Below are 23,326 nucleotides of genomic sequence, written 5' to 3'. Positions count from 1 at the left end.
CTTGGCTTTGGCTCCTATGTTTGCTGGGAGATGTGAGCAGACATGTGAGCAGAGACTGGAGCTGCTGCTGCCTCCATCCCAGCTGGAAACTGCTGCTTTTACTGCTAAAACTGTGCATGCCCAGCCAAGCATCCCACCTGCCCTGCTGCTGGTGATTCCCATGTGTTCAGGAGGAGGAGGAGGAGGAGGGGGAGGCAGAGAGCTCTGAGCAGCTGCTCTGGGCATTGCTGTGATACCATACCCCTAACCCAGCAGTGCCCAGGGGCAGAAATCTTCCACCTTCACGATCCTTATGTCAAAATGTGCAGAGGTGCTGGGGAGGGCCCAGCCTGTGCCCCCGTGGGGCTGTGACAGCAATAGGCAGCCCTGCTGTGTCACAGCCCTGCACACACACCACAGCTGTGCTGGTACATTTATGCACTAGACCTTGAAGATGTTCGACTGTTTGTTTTCCTTTCATTGCCATAAGCAAACTCACTGACTGTGAAAAGGGATAAATTAGCATCTCCAAAGGCTGGGTCTCTCTTCATTCTGAAAACAAGCAGCAGCTCGGCTCCCTCATCTCCCTCCCTGCCTCCCACCCCGTGCTGTGCCAGCACAGCTCTTTGTGGAGCTGGCCCAAACCACGGCTGCTCTGCTTTCTTGGTGAGCCAAACAGATTTTAAGCACTTGGCTGAATCTCTGAACACAGAGGTCACTTGTAGTTTCTTAGATGAGGCCTCACAGGCCAATCACTGCATTGATTTTTAACCTGTGCTGTTCTGGCTGAGTGCAGTAACTTGTATTTCAAAGAAGTCACTAAAGCCCATTGTTTGTGTTCCAGCATTACTGTCACAATTCTGAGCAGCTCTGTGCTGCTCACTGAGCCGTGTGGCAGCAACGAGCCTCGTGTGCCAGGCCACCACACATAGGGGTGACATACATCCCACCTGGGCTCTCACTTCTCTGGCTTCTGAAGGATCTTCTGTGCTGCTCCCCAGCAGCTCCCTGCCTCTCCTGGTGTGTATTCCCCTGAATTCAGGGCAGGGTAACTTCCCAGTGCCCAGAGAGTCTCATGGGTGCTGATCCCAGCTGTGGGTGTGAAGGAGGAGCAAAGCTCAGATCCCAGAACTGCCAGCCTGGTGTTTTGAGTTGTGCTCTCATGGCTGGATCTGAGGCAGCTTTTAGAGGGTTTTTAGAACATGTCTGCCTCTGCCTGCACACACTGGTAAAATGTTCATGAGCCCTTCTGCCTCTGAGAGCTCTGAAGGAAGCAGGGAGACACTGAGCTGTGGGCTGTTCCCAGCATTGAGGGTGGGAACAGTGTGCCAGACCAAACAGAGCTGGACAGACTGAAACACAAGAAGTTTCACCTCAACATGAGGAAAAACTGCTTTACACTGAGGGTGGCAGAGCACTGAGGCTGCCCTGGGAGGTCATGGAACATCTCTCTCTGGGACCTAAATAACCTGCCCTAGGTGACTCTGGCACATTTTATTATCCTGACATCATCCTGGATTTTTGTTCTGGCTTCCCCATGGCTTAGGTATCTTCCCCACCTACACCAAGGGTTTTACAGCTCAGGATGACCCTCTACTGTTTTGCAGAAGCCATAACTTGGATCCAGGAGATTTCCTCTGAAAGTACCCTAAAGAGTTACCAATGTTGTCCCAATCTTAAACCCCAAATCCTCCCTCCATTTGCCTGATCCTCATTCATCTCAAGTCTCCACAATTCCTGGAGGACTCTGGCCAAAATAAAATCTGTATGAAATCTGCATCTGCTGTGCTAATGATCACTGTTGGTCCCAAGCAGCCATTTCAGCCTTTCCAGACTCTCTGCCCTTACCAGCTGGACACAGACCACATCCTGCACAGGTATCCCAAATTTGGAACTTTATTTATAAAATGACTCATACAGGGACACAGTCCTGAAAGACTTGAGCCTGACAGGGCAAAATCACTGGGCAGGGCACAGTGAGGCTGCTGAGGGTGACTGGAGCTATTGCCAGGGGCTGCTTTGTGGATGCAGAGCCCCTTTCTGTGCTGCTTTAGGGACAAGCTCGTGTTCTTACACTGCTGAGTATATGCCAATGAATGCCACCATGCTATGTACAGACTTCGATAAGAACTTTTCCCCTAAATTAGATGGAGGAGATGAAAATGGCTTGGCAAAACAATGTGACCTCAGAAAGGATTCCCCTCAGGAGCAGCTCAGGTGAGGACACGCAGTGAATTATTCAAAGGGCTGCCTCCACTTTTCTGTTCTCTCCTTCCAGGCGAACTAAAATCCATACAGTGGGATAGTGGGACAATAATTTACTCCCTTTGGTGCTATATTTAGATCATTCCTGCCAGCCAGGGTGGGAGGAAGAGCCCAACAGTTCCCAGCAAGCACACAATGATGAACATCCAGAGGAAGATCCTGTCGATGACCATTGCAACGTACTTCCAGTCTTCCTTCACCTGGAACACAGAGGGGAGAGGCCAATTATTAACATTTACTGAAGACTAAAATTTGTGAAAACTCTTGGAGTTTTACTCCAAACAGGATATTTTGATATAATTCCAGAGATAGGAGGGGGAGGTCTTACTCACTCTTAGTAGAGCTATAAAATGGCAAAGGTTTATTCATCAATCACATGAGGGATCCCCAGACTGCAGGGGTGTGCATGTGAAGGCACAAATCCCATGGACAACACACCCCTGTGCATAATGAAGGCCATCTGCACACTCACTCTCCCATTTCCATCAGCAGCAGCTGTAAATGGGTGTGTAAATGAGGCTGTGATTCAGGCATGGGTGGTGGGGGGTAAGAAATTACTCGTTTCCCTGTACTCATAAAAAGACTTGCTTACAGATTAACAATGCCAAACTCTTCCTGTGAAGGGATTTACAGCTTTGGGTGAATAAGCAGTGAAAATGAGCCAGCAAATAAAAGTACCCTCAACCTCCTTTTCCCCCATTTTTACCTTGCTGTGAGAGGATTTTCCAGCAATTCCTCTCTGGGGAGTTCTAGTACCATGAGGCAGAAATGGTAAATCTCTGCTTCATTAAGAAACCATATATGTATATGAAAACCGATTTTATTACATTGCTGTTAATAATTTCTTTCCCAGGAAGAGGCCTGATCAGATGGTAAAGTTCTATTTTGTATGACTGTACCCATTGTGATTTCCTACAACGTCCCACTTGCTCATTAATAGACCCGAGGGCAGAAATTTGGCACGCTGCCTTGTTCTTTGGGGAAAACATCTCAGCAGGAGCCCACTCAAACCTCCCCAGGGGCTGTGAGTGGTGAAAGGAGAAGGGGACAGCAAAGCTGAAAAATGCATTTTGGTAAAGGAAGCGATGCAGCTATCAGAGCAATGCCATTTGCAGCAGAGGACGTTTCCACAGGTACAGCAGTGTTGCTGAGCTCCTTGGCTCAGTGAGCAGCTTTGTGAGCCGGGAAATGAGGAATGCACTGGATACCATATTATATTTTCCCTGAACAAAGCATTTTCAATTTCAGGAATACCTGAACGTTGTCAGAAGCGTAAGAATGGGTTCAATGTTTTCATTCAATGGATAGATTTATTCCTTTTAAAAGCAGCATTGAGTTAAGCCAGCCTTTACTATTGAATAGGCAGAGAAAACAAGCCGGTTTATCCTGCATTTTGTCACCTTCTTGGGAAAAATCTTGTTATCTTATGATTTTACAGCCCTCTGCACAACCATCTGTATTAAGGTAAGTAAAACAAAAACATTGACCCTTGAAACCAAAAAGAATTCTCTCATACTAAAAATCTATAATTTCCCTGGGTTGTGAACTATAATTTATTCAAATTTATAAGATCATGTAGTGAGAGGACAAGGAGGAATGGCTTTAAACTGAAATGTAGTATTTTAGATCAGAAATTAGGAAGAAATCCTTTACAGTGGGGGTGCTGAGGCCCTGGCACAGCTGCCCAGAGAAGCAAAGTTCAAGGGCAGGTTGGATGGGACTCTGCTCATGGCAGGTGGAATGAAATGAGCTTTAAGATCCCTTCCAACCCAAACCATTCTGTGATTCTACAGTTCTGTAATAAGAGCTCAGGGGATAACTCCCTTTTGCTGCACTTATTTTCTGACCTATTCATCACTTGCTGAGAGTTGGAGCCTCTGATGCTTAAAATTCCCCATGAGAAAGGCATCTAAGCAAGCCCTGGATGATTGTTTTTATGGGATTAATGTCTTATGATGTAACCAATGTGTAAAGCAAATCTGAAATTTCCCATCTGATGTTCAGCTGGAAAGCTGGATTGAGTAAATAGTGCCTCATTCTGGTGTAATAACTTGCTTTGAATATTTATGCTAGTAAAAATAAGTGCTAGATCACAGAAAGAAAAGAAACTTGATGAGTTTCTCTCTGAGAAAAGAAGAGGAAAGTGGGGGAAGAACAACTTGGACAGGAATTTGCTTCCTAATGTAATGGTGTATGCAGAAATACTGAGCCCATTTTGAAAATGATGGCTGGGACTGCATCAGATGTTTGTAAAATCAATATCCACCTTCAGACTGAGAGCACAGAGGGTGAAATTGGAAGTTATGGGGAGATAATAATAATAAAAATAAAGAAGATGAGGGAGAGAAAATTATTTGGACTTTTTATGATTTGGATTTTTTATTTTGTATTCTGCCACCATTGTAGCATTTCCTCGTGGTCCAGCAGCCCACGTGGAGTCTGATCCACAGACATCCCTCTGACATCCATGCAGCTGCCAACATCTGCCACCACAACTCCTGACCTCTATTCTGATTAGTTTTTAAGAAGCTCACTCAAAATTATTTTTGGGAAACGATCAGGGCAAGAACCAGCTGACTCCCCCACTCTAAAATTCCCAAAAAATGGGGAATCTGCAGCTCTGCCCTGGTGCAGCTCCTTGTGGGGCTGAGCCTCAGGATTTGAGTGGAGGATTGAGGGGCCTTGGTGACATCTGATCCCCAGGACCCAGATTAGAGCAGTCCCAGGCGGTTTTATTGTACTTTGTTAAAAATAACCCAGTGAGATTATCCTGTTTCCTCCCCCTCAGCTTTATTCCTTCCCATTTTATTTTTAAATATCTTCATATCAGAGCATTCTGGAGATGCACACAGCCATGGACAGAACGAGTTCCCAGATGGTGCTGGTGCTGTCTGGTTATTTTGGCTGATGTGTGACATGGAACTTGTTTTGCCTTTCAGTCTGTAATTAATTTCTAATGGCATTTCCATCTTCTGCTGGGACAATTCCACCATGTGTTTTCCCCAGTGCCCCATTGTGCTTGTATTGTTTGCAGATATCTTTCTGTAACAAACAACTGCCTCTTGCATTTCCCATTTTCTCTTCGCTGGAGCACTTAATTAAATGAGCTATTTACTTTTAATTTAGAAGCACTGCCCCTGTGGCAATGGAGCTTTAGAGAACAAAAAAAAATTAAAAAAAAAGACAGGGACTTAAAAGAAGCTCTGTTCTCCTTCTGGGAAGGTGAATGTCTCTGGAAATATTGCCCACAAGACAGCAAGATGTGTCTCAGAAGCTGCATCAGAGGTGCCTGCTGATAGATTTATTGAAGACTTCCATGAAGAAATGCCACAATTTGATTTTAAGATGAAAGCAAATTCCTGAGCACTGATTTTTTTCCCCAATAAATTCTCATTTTATTAGATCAGTTCTGCTCCTCACAGTATATTTCAGTTCCAGAAGATCGTTTTCCTTCTTCTTTTCATTTCCACTGGGAGAAAAAACTTGTGCTTTCCTACTTTATGTTACTTGGGTCCAGAGAGAGAAAATAGTGCAGCCCCAGAATGGAGTTAGCATTATCCCCTCTATCTGAAAACTCAAACTCTGCCTTCTGTGCCAACCACAGCTGCTGTGGAATGGTGGAGAAAGGTCACCCCAATCCCCAGGGGAGCCCAAAAAGCTGCCCACAGCCCATTACTGGATATTTTCCTGGTGCATTTCCTCACAGCCTGGGCTGGCAGGAGCTTGGGTCAGCCCAAAGGCTCAAAGCTGCTCCTTTTCTTCTGCTTTTGATGTTTAGCACTGTAAATAGCTTCCTCCTATAGCATCCTTCCTTAAGGATGATCACTTAATTTCGAGCAGTAGAAGGCATCAGAAGAAAATTTGTGGGTTTTGAAGACTGCTTCATTAAAAAAAAATTAAGAGGAAGGAACCCGAAATATTGAGTCCATTCTTGTTAACACCAACCAGCTCAGCAGGGAGAATCATTTGAAATGGGAAGTATTATTGGTGTAATATTTTTTCATTTGCACCATGGGGAAAAAATTGAGCTAAACTCAACTGACATCCAAGGGTTTACTTGTGATTATTGCCAGAGGGGGAGAGCAGTCTTTAATTCCTGCACTCCTAATGTGCTTCTGAAGTGCTTTACCCTGGCAAGGAGTTTTGGACTGGCAACTAATGAAGATGAGGATTCACAGCCTGTCTCTGCCACAGATTTGTTCTGTGACCTTGAACAGAAAGTTTGTGTTTTGGCTGTAACTCCTCAATATAAGGAATTAACAGTTTTCCTTCCTCAAAGGGATGCTGTGGAGCAAAATCCATTGAAGAACAGAGGCCCTTAACTATGATACCAAAGAGTATAAAAATGGACAGTAGTATTTAGGATTTTCTTGCTGCTGCTCACTGCTGTGAAAAATGCAAATAAAAGACACACTCTATGCTCAGGAAGTCTTGTACAAACACACTATGACTTGCCCTGATTCTAAATCTTAAGAAATTTAAACTGTAGACAAAGCTAAACAGCACCTTTTGCATATGAATCTGCCCAGGAAAAGGTAGATAAGTCTTTTCTTTAATAAGATGACTGACTTCAGGTTATCTTGTGCCTCCTTTCATTATGGCCATAATTACTGGCACACAATATCCATAGTCCTGCAGGAAAGAGCTACAAGACCTGTGAAAGGATGTGGCATTTGTTATGTGCATCAGTGTCTCCATGAAAAAAACATCTTTTCAGCTTTTACTCCCTTTATTTGTAGCCATATTTACCCCCACAGAATAAACAGGAAATTTGTTCTCCCACATCCCTGCACAGAGCCAACTGCTCCAGTGGAAGTCCACTAATAAATAATCACATCATGATACATGAGCAGAGCTGAGCAGACCCTGCAGAATCCTCACACTACTACAGCTTCCCACAGCCTGCTTGGGCAATTTGCTTTCCTGGGCTCCACAGTCACAGTCAGTGATTAATAAAAAGCAGAGAGTGTGAATTCCCCATTTGTCAGAGGCTTAAATAGGGAATAAGTCTCCATTCCTGTGAGATGGCTGTGCTTTGGGTCTCTCACAAACCTAACTGCTTCTTTGCTGCCTAACAACAATTTATTCCTATTTTCTGCTGGAGAATCCATTGTTCTAGAGCAGCCCTGAGCATGACCTGGCTGTGCTGCCCCCTTGGCCATCATCCCAAGTCCCCAAGGACACCTCCAGTGGCCAAAACCCACACTAGAGATAAGGCTGAGCTTGCCTCAACGTGTACTCAGTCTGCCCAGCTCAAGGCTTGCTGTGGCTCCTTTAGCAGCTCATTTCTGACCCTCTGAAGCAGAGCAGGCTCCGTTGGGATACTCACTGAGAAATCCGCGTCCTCCGCGCGCAGGTGATCCGCGATGTAGTGAACCCCCTCCACTGCCAGCTTCAGGGCTGGGGACATCAGCACCAGGTGCTGATCCTTGGAGCCGTGGCTCTTGCTCCCCTGGGCTGCTGTGCCTGCCACCTCACCCTTTTTGCACCTGCACTTGCACTGAGGGGGCCTGTGCTGGGGCTGCTCCCCGTTGAGGTGGCAGCGCTGGGATGCTGGAGAGCCACTGGAGTGGCCGTTGGTCTGGGAGGAGTCCTCCTGCAGGTAGCAGTACTGGATGCTCCTGGATCTGCAGCGGATTGTCCCCTCCTCTGCCTTGCTGGGGCTGTACATCTGCTGCACGCTCAGTGACCTGCCTTTCAAGGCAGAGGTGGCCTGGCTGTCGCTCAGGTGGCGGCAGGAGGGCTGTGGAGAGGAGCAGGTCACCTGTACGGGCTCGGGGTGCAGCACAGAGTACTGCCCAGAGGGGGACTTGCACATGGGCTGAGGCTTGGCTGGCTCCTCGAGGTGGGCACAGAAGGAGGAGGTGGGGGATGGCTCGTTGCTCTGGGGGCTGGGGGAGGATGAGGTAGTGAAGTTGGGTTCCACGTCCATCTCGGACCAAAGCCTCGGCGCGTTGGTGATTTTGTGCATGGACTCGATGAGCTTCTTGCAGTTGTCCTTCACTGTGGAGGGACGTTTCATGAAAAGGATCCGTGGGACCACGTCGAGGAAGACCCTCCTCACCCAGTCTGGCATGGTGTGGGTGCGGGGGGAGCGGTGGTGCACGTTGAGCACGAAGACAGTGATGATGATGGACAAGGTGACGAATATCATGGTGAAGAGCAGGTACTCCCCAATGAGAGGGATGACCAAGGAGGTGGAGGGGATGATCTCCGTGATGAGCAGCAGGAACACAGTGAGGGACAGCAGCACGGAGATGCACAGGGTGATCTTCTCTCCACACTCAGAGGGCAGATAAAAGACCAGGACGGTCAGGCAGGAGATCAGCAGGCAGGGGATGATCAGGTTGATGGTGTAGAACAGCGGCAGCCTCCGGATAATGAAGGAATAGGTTATGTCAGGGTAGATCTCTGTGCAACACTCGTATTTCTTGCTGTTGTAATTGCCCACAGCGTTGATGATGACCCACTCCCCACTCTCCCAGTAGTCCAGCTGGTCCACATGGCTGTGCATGCTCACCAAGTCTATCTTGGCTTTGTCGTAGGTCCAGGAGCCAAACTTCATCGTGCAGTTCTGCTGGTCAAAGGGGAAGAAGGTGACATCGATGCTGCAGGAGCTTTTATAGATAGCAGGGGGCATCCATTTAATTCTTCCGTCGTAGAAGAGGTGAGCCTTGGTCAGGTGGGTGACTGCAAAGTCACCATCAGCACTAGGGACAGATGGAACACAAAAAAAGGCTCAGAATTCTCTAGGACATTTCAGGTCTGATAAGAAAATAGGATATTTAGTGCCTGGTTTCCAAATGACCTGAGAGGTGCAAGAGGCACATCATGTCCAAACACTGGATCCATCTACTCTGTCCAGTGGATTTTGAGCTCCTGGCTTACACAAGCCCTGGAATTCAGGCACATGTCAGCCTTTCCCTGGCATGAGTCAGTTCCTTGATGTGACTGTACACAGTTGTTCCCCAAAAATGTCCCAGATGTGCTCTGGAATGGGAATGGATTGAGTTTGTTTTAGAAGTGGGAGGTAGTACTATGAGATAGTGTATCTGTGGGTTGGGCAGAATTATTTGTGACAGCTGCTAAAAATGAGAGAGTGTTGGGTAATTACCCAGTCTTTTATGTGAAAAACAGCAAGAACATCTTATTAGTAAGAATAATGAACATAAATCTTTTGATTTCCCAGTTAGGAAGAGAATTGGCTTCTGTAGTGTCTTCTCACAGGAACCCTCGACTGGGGGTTATTAGATAAACAGATAACAGCTCAGGAGTTTGTATTGGAATTGTAAGAATAAATTGTGTTTCCCAGACTTTTGGAGGAGGAACCTGAGTTACAAACAGCAGCACTGCCAAACAAAGGACAGGCTGTGCAGGGGAAGAGAGTGTCTGCTAAAAACTTGAGATGAATTATTCAGGCTGATACAGATAGAAAGCTCTCTGCTCCTGCTTCTGGCTGGAGCCAGCCCAGCCTGCAGTTGCCAAAATCCCTGGGCCCTGCTCTGCTGCTTCAATGCCCAGATGTGCCCTGACAGCAGCCAGGCAGTGACAGGGGACACACCTCTCCTCCTCCCTGCCAGCAGCAAGATCATCAGCACACGGGTGATCCAGCAGGGCTCCTCGAGCTGCAGAAGGCACAGGAACTTTCTGAATTCATTTCTTTAGGAGACCATTCATTTATCAGCCTGATAATTCAATTTTTTTTTAAAGTTTCTCTTTTTTTTTTTGATAGTTTCATAGGATCATGGAACGGTTTGGTTGGAAAGGGTCTTAAAGATAATCTGATTTCAACTGCCTGCCATGGAATTTTCTTTTTTTTCCCCTTTCACTAGACCAGATTGCACCAATCCCCATCCAATCTGGCCAGGAACAATTCCAGAGATGAGACAGCCACAGCTTCTCTGGGCAGGCTGTGCCAGGGCCTCACAACTCACATCACATATTTTCACTTGACCTGGGAAACATCCTAAAAATGAGGCTGGTGTAGTATAAGGAAATAGTGGCAGGATCTGGCACTTGCTGAGAACCAGGTTTTACCAAACTCTTCTTTGTTCTTTGTGTTCTTTGGGGCAGATTTTAGGAAAACCAAAAGAACACAAAAGGACATAGTGTCCTTTGACTTCTAAACTGGATTTTTTCTAAAGATTTAAAACACTTTGAAATAAAAAAAAGTGGAAACTACATACAAAACTCTCACAAAGGTATTAAGACAAAATCAGCATGGTGATCTACTCTGGAGCAAACAAACCTGGGCCATTGTACAATCCATCCAGCTCCTGTCTTACCTCTTCTTTCTTAAATCTAATTTACACTTCAGAATATGTGATTTGGATAAAAATCACTTTTTTTTTTTTTCCTCCTGGGTTTTGCCAGGAGCACAGTAAAGCCATATTGAGACATGAAACATGCACAGCAAGTGGCAGTCCAGTGCTTGCTGTTCTTGGTGGTTTTCTTTTTAAATCTCCATAGGAATATGGAATCCAATTCCGCATTTAATGATATCTCTGAGGCATGATTAAATAGCTCATTAATGGAGCAATATTTTTAATTGGATCTTATTAAAGAAAAGGGATTATGAGCATCCACTAGGAGTGTTTCCCTCCTTAGCTAGAGCAGCGTGTAAGTGGCTGGGTAAACAACACAGGTGTCCATTTTTCTTTTGAAAACTCTTGGAAAAAAACAGGCTAAGGTCTTGCTAAAATGGCATCCAGGAATGATAGTAATTCATGTAAGGGTGTTTAATTCCTAGGAATGCCTTCCCTGGCAGTTGTGCAGTTTCTGTGTGATCACTCCTCTTCTGCAAGCATAGATGGAACCATTGTGATGCTGCAGACCTTGTGTGTCACCTGTTTCTGTAAATTATCTGCTTTTTAATCAGGAACATATTTTTTAATTTTTTAATTGCTCACCTAACAAACCCAGCTTCGTCCTGGGCCCTCTTTGGCTCACATTTTTACAAATAACATTGGCACTGCCTTCCAGGCTGGATTTTGCCTGCAGTGCCATGGCAGGAGTGAAACCAGCTGCAGAAAATCTCCTTGGATTCAGTAAATTATTGACTCTGAGGAGCCACAAAACACCCTGGGATGCTCCTGCCTCACCAGCCCATCAGGACTATGAAAGAATTCCTGACTTTACTGAGTGTGTTTGGATTTCTCATTGCAGTTCAATGCAGAGGAATTTGTAAGCAGGGTAAATCAGCCATGCTGTGTACACAGAATATACCCCAGCCGGCCACATCATGCAAAGGCAGTATTCCCACTTGTCTCACCCTTCATGCATCCATGTATTTCTGCCTCCTTCCCCAAGATTTCCACCCACAAGCATATGTGGACCTTCAAGCATATGTTTAGTGGATTGGGAGCTGTGCCTGCTGGCACCCTGCCCATGCAGGGCAGCCTGCAGAGATTCTCCATCCCCTCCTGTGTGAGGCTTTGATTCTGCTCCTCTCCACATGAGAGAGGGAGCAAACAGGGTCACCTGGCTGCTGAGTGCCTTCCAAAGTCCTTCCCCACTCTCCAAGGGATGAAGGTGAGACAGCCAACTGCAAATACATCCTGCAGTTGGGAGATTGGGGAAACCCTGTGTTCTTTTGGACAGCTTTGATGTGGGAAAACCCATTGCTGTTCCTGCAGCCCCGAGTGCACCACGTGAATATTGCCTTAGACAGGAAGGTGGGAGACCTGATGGAGTGGGACAGAGAAAATGTGCAGGCATTCCTCTGGAGCAGAGGCACTTTCCCATCCCACCCAGTGGAGATCACTCTGTTGCGACAGTTGTCATGAAAATCCAGCTGGAAGAAGGCATGAGTGCAAGGTAAACATCACAAAAACTGCACAATTCAGATAGTCAGGCTCTCATGATTACTCTGACCTGACAGCTTTAGAAATATGTCCGTAATAAAGAACTGGAGCTCTTATATTTTTATGTCAAACACAGCAGTGCACACCAAGAAAGAGAAGACAACTACTTATTTTCCCCCCTCTCAAAAGCTGCTGTGTGCTGCAGCCTTTGATTTCTCATTTTGAGGAGAAAGGCTGCTCTACTAAATCTCCTAACTTTATAAGGGTTTAAGGATGGCATTGCTTTACTGACATCTACCAGCCATATTCAACTAAAAAGCTCTGCTGACAGAGAATTTCTATTTTCTTTTGACACTTTCTATTTTCCTGCAGTTGGGAGATACACCATCTCACAAAATTAAGTGTTTTCAGAGTGCATCTAAATGAGGCACACATTTATTTTAATTTCTGATGACACAATTTAAATCCAAACAGACCTTTAAAAGCCTGAAAATTATCTATACACACATATGGATACAGTAGAGTGTCCTCACTTAAAGCACTTTTCATCAAAGAGCAGTAATAAAGAAAAATTGTGGTATTCAGAGCCTGCACCCTTTGGGTGCACATTACAGAGATGCTTCTGGAATGTTCAGATTAAAATTCTCTTCAAAGGAAAACCAGAAAATATTTACTGGAAAATATATACTGATTTGTGCTACCAAATAACTCAGATGCACAGCTCAGAAGGCACCTCTGGAACTGTCTCCTGCCCAAAACTCCCTGCACAAAGCAGGCCAGCTACAAGAGGACCAGGACCTTACCTAGCTGGGTTTTAAATAGCTCCAGGATCTTGGCAACTTAGGTACAAAAGTTTCTGGGTGCCCAGGGGAGATGTTTGTGCATTGATGGGACTTCCTTCAGTCACCTCCCAGCTTTTGCTTGGTTTAGTGTTTAGGAAAGCAGTACCTAATGATGTTTTGGCTGTTTTGCTCAGCAAAGCAGGCACCATTCGCAGCAAAGGCTGTGCCACACCAGTGGAAGGAGCACAGGTGTTTCAGGAGGCTCTGGCTCTGCTGGGTTGGTGCATTTTGCTCCAATTCTCCCCTTTGCCAAGGATCCTTGCCAGCACTTTGAAGGCAAAGCTTCAGTTCTGTCCCTTGGGTGTGAGCAGAGCAGCCCAGGAGAGGGATCCCTCCTGAATATTTCCTTCCATCAGCTCCTGCATCATTTGATTTTTCCTGCATTGCTGAGTAGAGCTTGGCAGCAAACCTCAAAGCATCTGAAGATGTCCCTCTCCAAAAAAAACAACCACTGAACCTGCCAGAAGAATCAGGAGAACTGAAGGGTGAATTAGTGATTTTTTTTTTTGGCCTATTATAAATATAGCTGGTGCAGAATGATGAGATGTGTGCCAATGCACGTAAAGAAAAATGTCAAGTATGTTTCCAATTTTAAAGGTTATACTGGGGCATCTTTTGGTATTTCTCCTCCAAAGAGCTTTGGGATGAGTCATAAAACCAGTGTTACTCCATAAATCTAACTGGTTGCAAACATCACAGTAAAGCTCATGAGAACAAGCTGCTACAGTACTTTTCAAAAAAACTCTTTGCTTTTCCATGATTTTCAAAAGCTGCCTGACAGATGATCTTCTTGCCCCGTCCAGTAATCCCTTTGTGTCCATTTTATCTCTGGATGAATTCCTCGAGATATTTCCTACCCCTAATTACAGAAATTTGTATTTGATTTTCCTTCACATCTGATCTTGTCTTTTTTCTTTCTTTTTTTTTTTGGTAACTGTGGAGTCTAAGGCAGGGATTGCTTTCTGGAACAGTTAATCCCAGAAAATACCAAGAAAAGAGAAACTTCTGAATTCTCAATATTCCCAGTAGCTTTTTCCCAGGTTTTACAACCACCAAGCTGGAGAGGATAAATTCTGCGATAATACCATGACTATCCAGCTGAAAACCAGCATTAGGCTCAAGGACATGGGCTTGGATTGCCCTGGGCAGCCTTTAGCAGCTGGACTTTCAGGAGTTTCTCTGTGCTTTCAGGGGTTTATCCTCTAGAGGTCCTATGTTAAACAAGGAACTCAACACAGTGGTGGAGAAACAAAAAAAAAATCCAAAAAAACCCCATCACAAACAAAAAATGCAACCCCCAGAACCATACAAAAATACGTTTTTTTTTTTGTACTTCAAATATACAAAGAAAAACTAAAATGTGCTTTAAAGCCATTAATGAATGGAGAAACAAATCAATACAGAGGAGTAGATAATTCATTTAGAAATGATTTGGTGGTGCCTGAAGAGCCTTTACAACCTCAGATAAGGAACAACCTGTTTTTTTGGCAAAGAGGAGGCTTTGTCACTTCACTATGAGGAACTCATATTCCTCTGTTGTACATATGTTATGTCACATCCAGTAGAAACTGTTTGCAGAGTCTTGGAACTTATCTCATCATGCCTGAAAATTCAAGAGCATATTAATTTCCCTGTAGGATATTAATTTCTTTTCAGATTCCTTATGAATGTTGACAACTACATTTAGTCTCTAGGCCAAAGCAGCTGAATTTACTGATTTAATTTGGGTCTCTAGAGCGGGTAAATGGAATGTTTTTTTACAATAATGAGCCAAGATATGAGAATAACCTCACAGCAAAGGGTTAGATTTCCTTAAAGATGTAAATCTGAAATCAATTGAAATTTTACCATTTCTGCAATTTATAGCCCAAGATGAAAACAGAAGGAGTATTTGTATAATCTTTCCTAAAGGAGAACATCTCAAACAGAAATATCATATTGCAATAATATTTTAAGCAATAATCAGCTCACACTAAACAGCCTGAAGACAGCAAAAGGTCAGTGTGGCCTCGATCTCTTCCACCAAGGTTTCTTTGCACATTCTTTTGCTCTCAGAGACCCAGCATCATGTACAGCTTTGTCAAACTCCCTCTAAACTATACATATTCATGTGTAAAATATGAGATGGACTCCTTTGTTAGCATCACCATGGCTAATCACTACAATTTCCAGCTGATATGGCCAGCAGGAGAAGCCCTGGCTGGGAATGCAGTTGGTGAAATGCTGTGCAGAAAAGCCTCACCTGGGTGTCCCCTCACTCTGGAGGTTTTGCTTTGCATTTGCCCTGCAATCCCTAAAATATGTGAAACCTGATGAAGATATTGACTGCAGCTCCAGATGTGTTTGGTAGGAAGAGAGAAATACCTCTCAGGGCAGAAAACATTCTGCATAAGAACAAAGTGAAATACGGCAGTGAACACACATGGAATTACTGGAAAACCACTAATGTCTGGTGCCTAACCCACATCCATGTTTAATTCATGGATAAAGTAACCAATTAAAAATGCATGATAGACTCATGACAACCAACAGACAAATGCATGATTATTAATGCTGAGTGTGGATCAAGGGAGGGAAGCAGCCTGGATGTGGGGAGCTGGGGCACGAGATCTCCCAGGACAGCCAGGACAGCCAGGTTTGTCACTGCAAGTCAGAGCAGGTGGGCAGGACTGAAAGACTCTCACTGCCCAGAAGAGGTTGAGAAGGACATTCTGGAGCAGCTGCTGTGGCCAGGAGATCACACCTGGAGCCCCTCTAGAGACCCCAGTGACAGCAGCAGTGAACTACAACAACAGGGCAGAGGGACAGAGAGTGTGAAGGGCAGGGTGTCCTGGACATCTGGGGGGTGTGTTCAGCATGAAACCCCAAAATACCCAGAGACCTAAAGGATAACAAGGTCTCCTGGAGTGTTCCTCATCTCTGGAAGTGCTCAAGGCAAGGCTGAGCAGGGCTTTGAGCATCCTGGTCTAGTGGAAAGTATCCCTGCCACTGGGATGAGATCATGTTTAAGATCTTTTACATCCCAAACCATTCAGTCATTCTGTGGTTCCTTATTTCCATCCTCATCAACCCTATTGAGCCAAGGGAGAGGAAGCAGAGGTAACATGTCAGGTTCTTCTGTGCCAGTAGCTCCAGCACAAAGGTGGCATGGGAATTTGTGCCATGTAATTTCCTTTGGCACCACAGTTCACCACAACAACCACAAGAAGCTCCAAAAATAATAATCCTTGCCATTGTCATTAATTAAACAAGAATGACAAGGACATTATTTTTTCTTTGCAGTGGAAGCTGTGAACACCTTTCTTGGCTGCCAAATGAGGCACTTTTGATGCACTATTCATGTTCAGAGTGTGTCCCTGGAGGGCAGGAAGGTCCAAGTGCCTCTGAATGAATCATTTCCACTGGGCTAATCTCTGAAAGGTGCTCGGTGAGGATGCAGTGATTTCCGAGAGGTTTGCAATCACTCCACACCACCGAGGATCCAGAACGAGCTAATGGGAAAGATAACAGCCCCTGTAGTCTCCAAAGCTCACAGTCCCCTGGGCAGATTCCAGCCTCAGCCATTTATTTTGGTTTTTAAACAGAAGCAAAATCATATCAAGCTAGAACCAGGCAGCTGTTTATTAAAACCGAGCCTGGCTGCTGCTGTGAGGGTTTTCTCTGAGTGCCAGCCCCATGCAAAGATGCTTTTCTTTGATGCCTGCAGCAAGTGTTGTCTCTGGGGCCTGTGCTGGGCTGGGGACCGGGATATCTGACATCCTGGGAGAGAATGGAGAGCTGTGGTGGAAGCCCCAGGGAGAAAACAGCCTTGGCACTTGGGCAGCATTTCTAAGAATATCAACAGGCTCCAAAGGAAAGAAAGAAAACCACAAGCTGCTCCTTAGGAAGTGTCCTTACAAAGAGCAGATTCCAAGTATCTGCAATAAGGAACAAATATCTGCTTAGAAATCATTCCAAAATGGTATTTAGCTGACCTGAAACCCCTGTTTGTAGATGCACAAGCCTGGCATGTTTCAGCATATTTTCCTTATTTAAGCCCATCATCAGTAATTGGCTTTTCCAGCTGATGGTGATGAATTAGGGGAGATCTCCTGGGTGAAATGAAATTGAAGAGGACTGAAAGCTCAAATCCAGCTTAATTGTGCATCTGACATGTGAAGAGAAAACAATATCTGGCATCCCCCAACAAAACTGGCTGCCCAGAGGAACGATCACCAGGAGAGCAAAGCCCCTGCGATGGATGTCAGTCATGTCATTTAAGGCTTGTTATAGAATCTACATGAACTCTGACCACAGAGAGCAAAATAAAGTGGAATTACTGCAGGAAACATTTAAACCTCATGAACAGAGAAAATTTGGAAGGATGGGTTTGCCCTGTGGTCACAGTGCTCACACTCACTTGTTGTAGAGGACAATGTCTGGCCTCCAGATGAGCTCCGAGGGGATTCGGATGGAGGTCACATTTTCATATTCCTGGGGGTCCCAGCGCAGCTTGTAGTCGTGCCACTCCTGCCAAAAATGAGGCGGTTACAAAGCTGGGAGAGTTCAACAGAAAAACTGAAAAGAAATATGGAAAAACAGATATTTGGGGGCACCCACCTGCTTCACCCACACATTCGTGGTCATCATTTGATTTTTCTCATCCTGAAATGCAAGATCAGATGTTGGTTACAGGAGCAGATTAAGAGGCCCAAAGAACCCTCTTAATTTCCCTTAATTGTATTTCATTTACGTAATTACAAATCACCTCTGCAATAAATGTAAGTTCTGTCTTGGAAATAAAAAGCAGATGTTTCTGTCATTTGACATGGGACAGGGCACAGCTGTCTGATGCCACTGAACAGCTGAGCCTGCACCTAAGCAATCCTGTGAGCAGATGGACTGGAATTTATTGGGATTTTACTCAGTGCTGATGGATTCAGCCTGGGATGATGATACCAGGTAGAGGAAAAGCCTGCCTTTGACCTGAGCACTGAAGGAGGGGAGTGATGGATATATAAACACTGACTCACACTCATGTACTGGATTCCAGTGCTCAGCTTCACCTGCAAGGCTGTTCTCCAGTCAAACAGTACCCATGGACACAGTTCTGGTAACAAGAAGCTCAGCAGCATTTCTCCTTCTACCAAATACATGAGCTTGTGGCACTGTGGATCGGGTTTTCTGACCAAACCCCAGCTGCTCTGCTGACATGGAATTCTTGGGCAGCCTGGTGTATTTCCATCAATGGGATACTTTCTATGCACAAACAGCATGGAAAAGTAGGACTGTATATACATATTTAAATAATGTCAGGCATTTATAATGCTGGCAGCACTGCAGTAGAGTTAATTACTGTTTGCTGCTTGCCTTTTGTGCCCTCTCTAAGTGACTCAGATGAATTACGTGGGGCAGAGCCTAGTGCTGGTCTGACTGAGGTGTCCCACCAGACCTCAGGGTTTATTTGCTTTTTATTTCTTGCCTTGGTTGGCACCAAACCCAGCTGAGCTGGCAGAGCTCAGCTGACAGCAAACTGCTCATCATTAACCTTGCTCTTGTGGCAGTTCAGGATTGATTGTGAGCATTAAAACCCAGGAAGTTTGGGGGGAGCTCTGCCTCCTCCTCCTCCCTGAGCCTCCTCATTGCTGTTGTGGCACCAGGTGTGACACCTGAGCAGATATTCTCTGCCCTGGGGTTAGGGACCAGAAGCACACGGAGGGAGGAGGAATACAAAAACTCTCCAGTGAGAAACAGAGGGAGAGAAAACATCCAGCTGCTTCTTTGGGTGCTGATGGGAGATGGAGAATGCCATGACCTGGACCAATCCTTGAGAACTTGCTTTTCCTACCACTTTGCAGTTCAAGCACCTGAGGGTCTCCACCACAACCCCAGCATGGGGCATCCTGATATAGCAGGTGCTGCCTTTTCCTGGAATTCCCCCCCCCTGGAACCACCCACCCTTGGTGGAAGTTGCTGCCCATCACCACACCATCCTCCTGACCCGAGTGAAGCACAGCTCCAGTCCCAGGGGATTATCTCAGAGGGGTTTGCAATGTGATAGTGGCCCAGAGGGCAGCAGTGACTGCACAGCCATGGCCACTGCCTGGCCCCTTCTCTCAAGGTGAGCACAGCATGTGAGCCCCTGCAGACACACAGGCACAGGAATCCAAGAGGGTCTCTTGGTGGCTGCTCCTGGACACGTGTTTTACCTCTCCCCCCTTATTTTTTGGTCTCAGAAAACTCTCAGCAATCCAGGGTGAGGTAAGGACACGCAGGAATGCAGAGTTCCCCATTGATTTCTGCTCCCCTGCCCCCAGCTTTTGTCAGCAGGAGCTGGGGTTTGAATACAGCTCTGATTTCCCTTTCAGACTCCTTGTCGTTGAGAGCTGAGCCTTGTGTCTAACAACTGCAGCAGGGTCTGCACCAAAACTCTCACTGTGGGGAAGGGGGAGAGGAGCTGAAGAGCCACAGTGGTGGCAGGAGTGTCCCCAGCCACAGACTGGGGCAGCAGGGGTGAGAGCTCTCCTCCAGCCATGCCCACAGGTTCCACACAGCTCTGCCTGCAAGCTGCACTCCTGACCACTCACATGGTTTTAAGAAGATTAATTTTTCTTAAGTAAAATGGGAAAGCTCTGTGGAGCAGGTGTATCGATCTCCCCTCTTCCACGATTCAGCAGCTGCATAATGGAAATCTCTCTCATGCCTCCTCAGTCACTAATGTCTTATCTTTAGTCTTATCAATTATTCAGATGAGAACCATGCAACTTCAACATTAGCAACTGCCAACAGCCCTGGAAGCCTCAGCTGATGTAAGAGTGAGGAGGGGAATGGGAGACCATTGCTGTGCTGCAAAGCTGGGACTGGATGCCTTCTCCAGCAACTGGTGTCTTTGATTCTCCATGCCCTGCACCATCTCAGCTGTTTCCTTTTCATCTCAAAAACCTGATTTCAAAATATATAACTGTGTGGAGAGTCATCTGTTAGGATTGTCCCACACCAGTAATGTCTTTGGGTTGGCATTATTATTTCCATTGTCACAAGAATCACTGAATGGTTTGTATAGGAAGAGGCTTAAAAGCTCATCCAGTTCCAACTCTCTCCAGCACCTTCCACTAGACCAGGCTGATCCAGCCTGGCCTTGAACACTTCCAGGGCTGGGGCATTGTCATCTCTTTCATTTTGCCACATGGCTGCAGTAAAAAATGACAGGGAATCCCCTCTTCTGAAAAATAAGGGGTTTGGACAAGATGGCCTTTAAAGGTCCCTTCCAACCCCAACCATTCCATGACAGCCAGCCCAGTACCTGCTCAAAGAATGTGCAACTGCACAGACACTGTCCTGGTAAGTGCCACATGCAAATAGGGGAAGGAAGGAGAAAAATGCAGGAGGAAGATCTGCACAAGCTCTAAAGCCTGTGAGTGTGTCTGGCATCTGCAGCCCTGCAGGGACCTCCTTTGTCCAGCACTTGACCCCAACACACTGTGCCAGATAATCCCATAAATATTATTTCAGTGCTCATCAGCCTGCGTGCAGACTCTGTTTTGTACAGAGTATATACAGTTTGTACATGTGATTTCTATCTGAGCAAACACTCAGAAAGTATTTTCTTGTTAATACCTGCAAGATTAGGTAAAAACCCTCAAGCCTTTCATTTGCAGGAACCTCTTCAGGCAATCTCTCTTCCCAAGGCGTGCAAAGCACTGTCCCTATTAGCCTGTGTGAATTAGTGTTAATGATCATGGCTCAAATTCCAAATTAGGTATTTGATTTATTATTTTGCCAGAATTCTCTGGCATTTATGCCAGCAGCTCCACTGTCCTGCTGTGATCAGCCCCATGGGTTTTGATAAGGAATTTGGGATCCACTTTGATGCCCAGCTACTCACATGAGTCCCCCTGTGTTCCACCAGATCTATCTGCACGATTGCTGTTCTCTGTTGAGGGCAGAGCATTCCCAACCCAACCTTGGTCAGCCAGCAAAGCCCACACATACCAGGAGCCTCTCCCTGTGCCCAGCCTGGCTAATTTTGGCCTTTGTTGCACAAAGAGGCTGCACTTACTACATCGATGAGCTGCGCGATGGAGAGGCCGAAGCGCACCAGGACCACGTCCGAGATGTTGGCCACGGGACGGGACCACTTGTTATAGCCAGAGAAGAGTTTCTTCAGGAGCCTCTCCTCTGCATGGGCTCGGGTCTCCACGTGGCCAAAGGCTGTGGGGAAGGAATGGAAATACCTGCAGGTCCACGGGCTGGCATAGCTGGAGCCTGCTCCAGAGGGAAACTCCAGCCAACCACAGCTTGGGGATGCACAGGAGGGTGAAGCTACCCCGGTGATTTGTCTCCCCTCACTCTATTCACCCACTATTACAGAGCAGGGTTGGTCTGAATAAAGTGGGAGCACCAGTAATACCATCTAGAAAAGATTTCATGAGCCATCCCTCCTTGAATCTGGTCTAATTTTTATGGCCACTTTGTGGCAAGTTTCTAGCACTGGAGTCTGCAAGCAGGGAAGAGGGATGTCAGAAGGGCAAGCCAAAAAGGAAAAAACAACCTCCTGCTGGGAAATAGGGATTTTGGATCAGATTTACACATAAAAAACTGGCATTACACCTATTCGAAAAAAAAAAGGCAGACTGAAATTAAGCTCTTTAACGTGCCTAGTGGACATTTCACAAAATCAGTGGGAGAAGGAAGAGGATGATGGACAGCACAAGTTGGATAACACGATCCCAGTTTTGCTCAGGCATAACTTTAGAAGTTGGAGGCTGCAAGGAGCAGCCCTGACCCTGCACGTAGGCTCCAGGAGCTGTCAGAGGTGCCTGGTGGTTGTTAAAAATTAAAGCCACGTTTCACCCAGGGGCTGCCGGAGGAGCTGCTGTACCAGACAGAGGGGAGAGGGAGCCGGGGGCTGTCCCCACGTCCCTCCTGGAATATGGCTTCTACTTAGGCTGCAGCTGCCCTGGATTATACAAAGGGAAGCATTAGCTGAGCGCTGGCTGTGCTCTCCCCAGCCGCAGCTGTAGCCCCGAGACACATTAACACACTTCACCCAGGGAAGAAAAGCCCGGGCAAGAAGCAGGATGCTGAGCCCCCGTCTGGATTCTCCCTCCTGTCCCCTTCCCACCGTGGCTTTAACCCTTTCTCCATCACATCAGACAAAAGGAGAACAGAATAAAGGCAAAGCTTTGCCCAGCAGAGGCTGGTGCTCAGGGGACCAGGAATGGTGGGGCAGAAGGGTGGAGGAATCAGGGAAATTCCCTGTTGAACAGGGGCTGATCCCTGCAGCGTGTCTTTGAGAGGGATAAGGGAGGAAAGAGCTGAAGAGCAGAGCAAGGGGAGAAGAGCTTTCTCAAACTTACCGGGGAAAATGCTGGCACACAGCAGCAGGAGGAGGTTTCTCTTCGGCACGAGAAATCCCATGGTGGAGCAGAGCTTCAGTGTGAGGAGCCTCCTGTCAGGGCAACTTTTCTGCTCTGAGTCTCTGGATCCTCCAGGTTCATTCCCTTAAACTTCTATCGCTCTCTCTCCCTCTGGGAAGGGATAGCAGCTGGTGCTTTGCTGTTGTTGGTTTTTTTGTTGTTTTTTTTTTCTTCTCTCTTCTGAGTGATCTCCAGCTCTTGCTCCTCGAAGGATGCTCTTTGCTGGGACGCTGCTCTCGTTTACTCACAGCGATGTGCCAGGGATGCAGAGAGCATGGGGTGCCCAACCTCGCTCGGCTCTCCTCTGCTCCTCTACCCTTTCATTCAGGGCTCTTGGTGCTGGTTTGTTTGCTGCTGCTGCTGCTTTCAGCCTTCCCCAGCCCTTGGGGCAGCCTTTGCTCGGGCTCTGCTGCTGGCGGGCCACCGATGATGCCTCTGGAGCGGAGAGTGAGCACAGCGTGTTTGTATATTTAATGTAGTCAGTCCTGCCCGCCTCCTGCTCAGCAGGAGGAGGAGGAGGAGGAGGAGAGAATGCCTGCGCTCCAGCAAACAGGCTGCAGGGAGGAAAACTTTTGCAGGAGAAATAAAGGGGGAGATGCAGAGCCCAGCTGCTGCCAGAGGTGCATATGGGGCCAGCTGGGATCTCTGTAGCACCGGAAGCCCAAACAGTTCTTAATTAACGAAAGCTGTCTCTTTAATCTCGTCCAACTGCTTTTCAAAATCACTCCAGTGTAATTAGACTGAGATATTTCTGGCTTGGGCATGTATCTTTGCTGTCAATAATTACTGGGGCGATGAACCTGCACAGGAGAACAGGGCTCTGCTGTCCTTGGTGCTGTACAAACATGTAGTACAAATACAAATATTAGTGTCTGCCCACGGGCAATATTGCAGATCAGGGGTGAGACTGAGACAAGGGCATTTGGATTTATCTGTATGTTTGAATGCACCTTAAATACATCACAAAAACACCATTGAAGTCTTGCAAATTTGGTGGAGAAAAGAATAACTCCTTGTGTTGGCAAGGAATTATTACTCC

The 23,326-nt window shown here is 46.3% G+C and overlaps 1 protein-coding gene across 1 annotated transcript; it reads right to left on the bottom strand.

Moving 5' to 3' along the window:
• Nucleotides 1–1,861: 1,861 nt before the first annotated feature.
• On the bottom strand, nucleotides 1,862–22,873 carry CHRNA4 (cholinergic receptor nicotinic alpha 4 subunit). Its single transcript, XM_005489104.4, has 6 exons — nucleotides 22,228–22,873; nucleotides 20,928–21,079; nucleotides 17,489–17,533; nucleotides 17,289–17,398; nucleotides 7,574–8,954; nucleotides 1,862–2,444 (listed from the first exon to the last, which is right to left on the bottom strand). Exons 1-6 carry the CDS (start codon nucleotides 22,286–22,288, stop codon nucleotides 2,319–2,321), a joined length of 1,875 nt encoding a protein of 624 aa, XP_005489161.1. The 5' UTR covers nucleotides 22,289–22,873; the 3' UTR covers nucleotides 1,862–2,318.
• Between the last annotated feature and the right edge of the window lie 453 nt (nucleotides 22,874–23,326).

Source organism: Zonotrichia albicollis, chromosome 17, assembly GCF_047830755.1.
Source record: "Zonotrichia albicollis isolate bZonAlb1 chromosome 17, bZonAlb1.hap1, whole genome shotgun sequence".
In the NCBI taxonomy this organism is placed as follows: Eukaryota; Metazoa; Chordata; class Aves; order Passeriformes; family Passerellidae; genus Zonotrichia; species Zonotrichia albicollis.
This window is presented reverse-complemented; position numbering and strand designations above follow the sequence as displayed.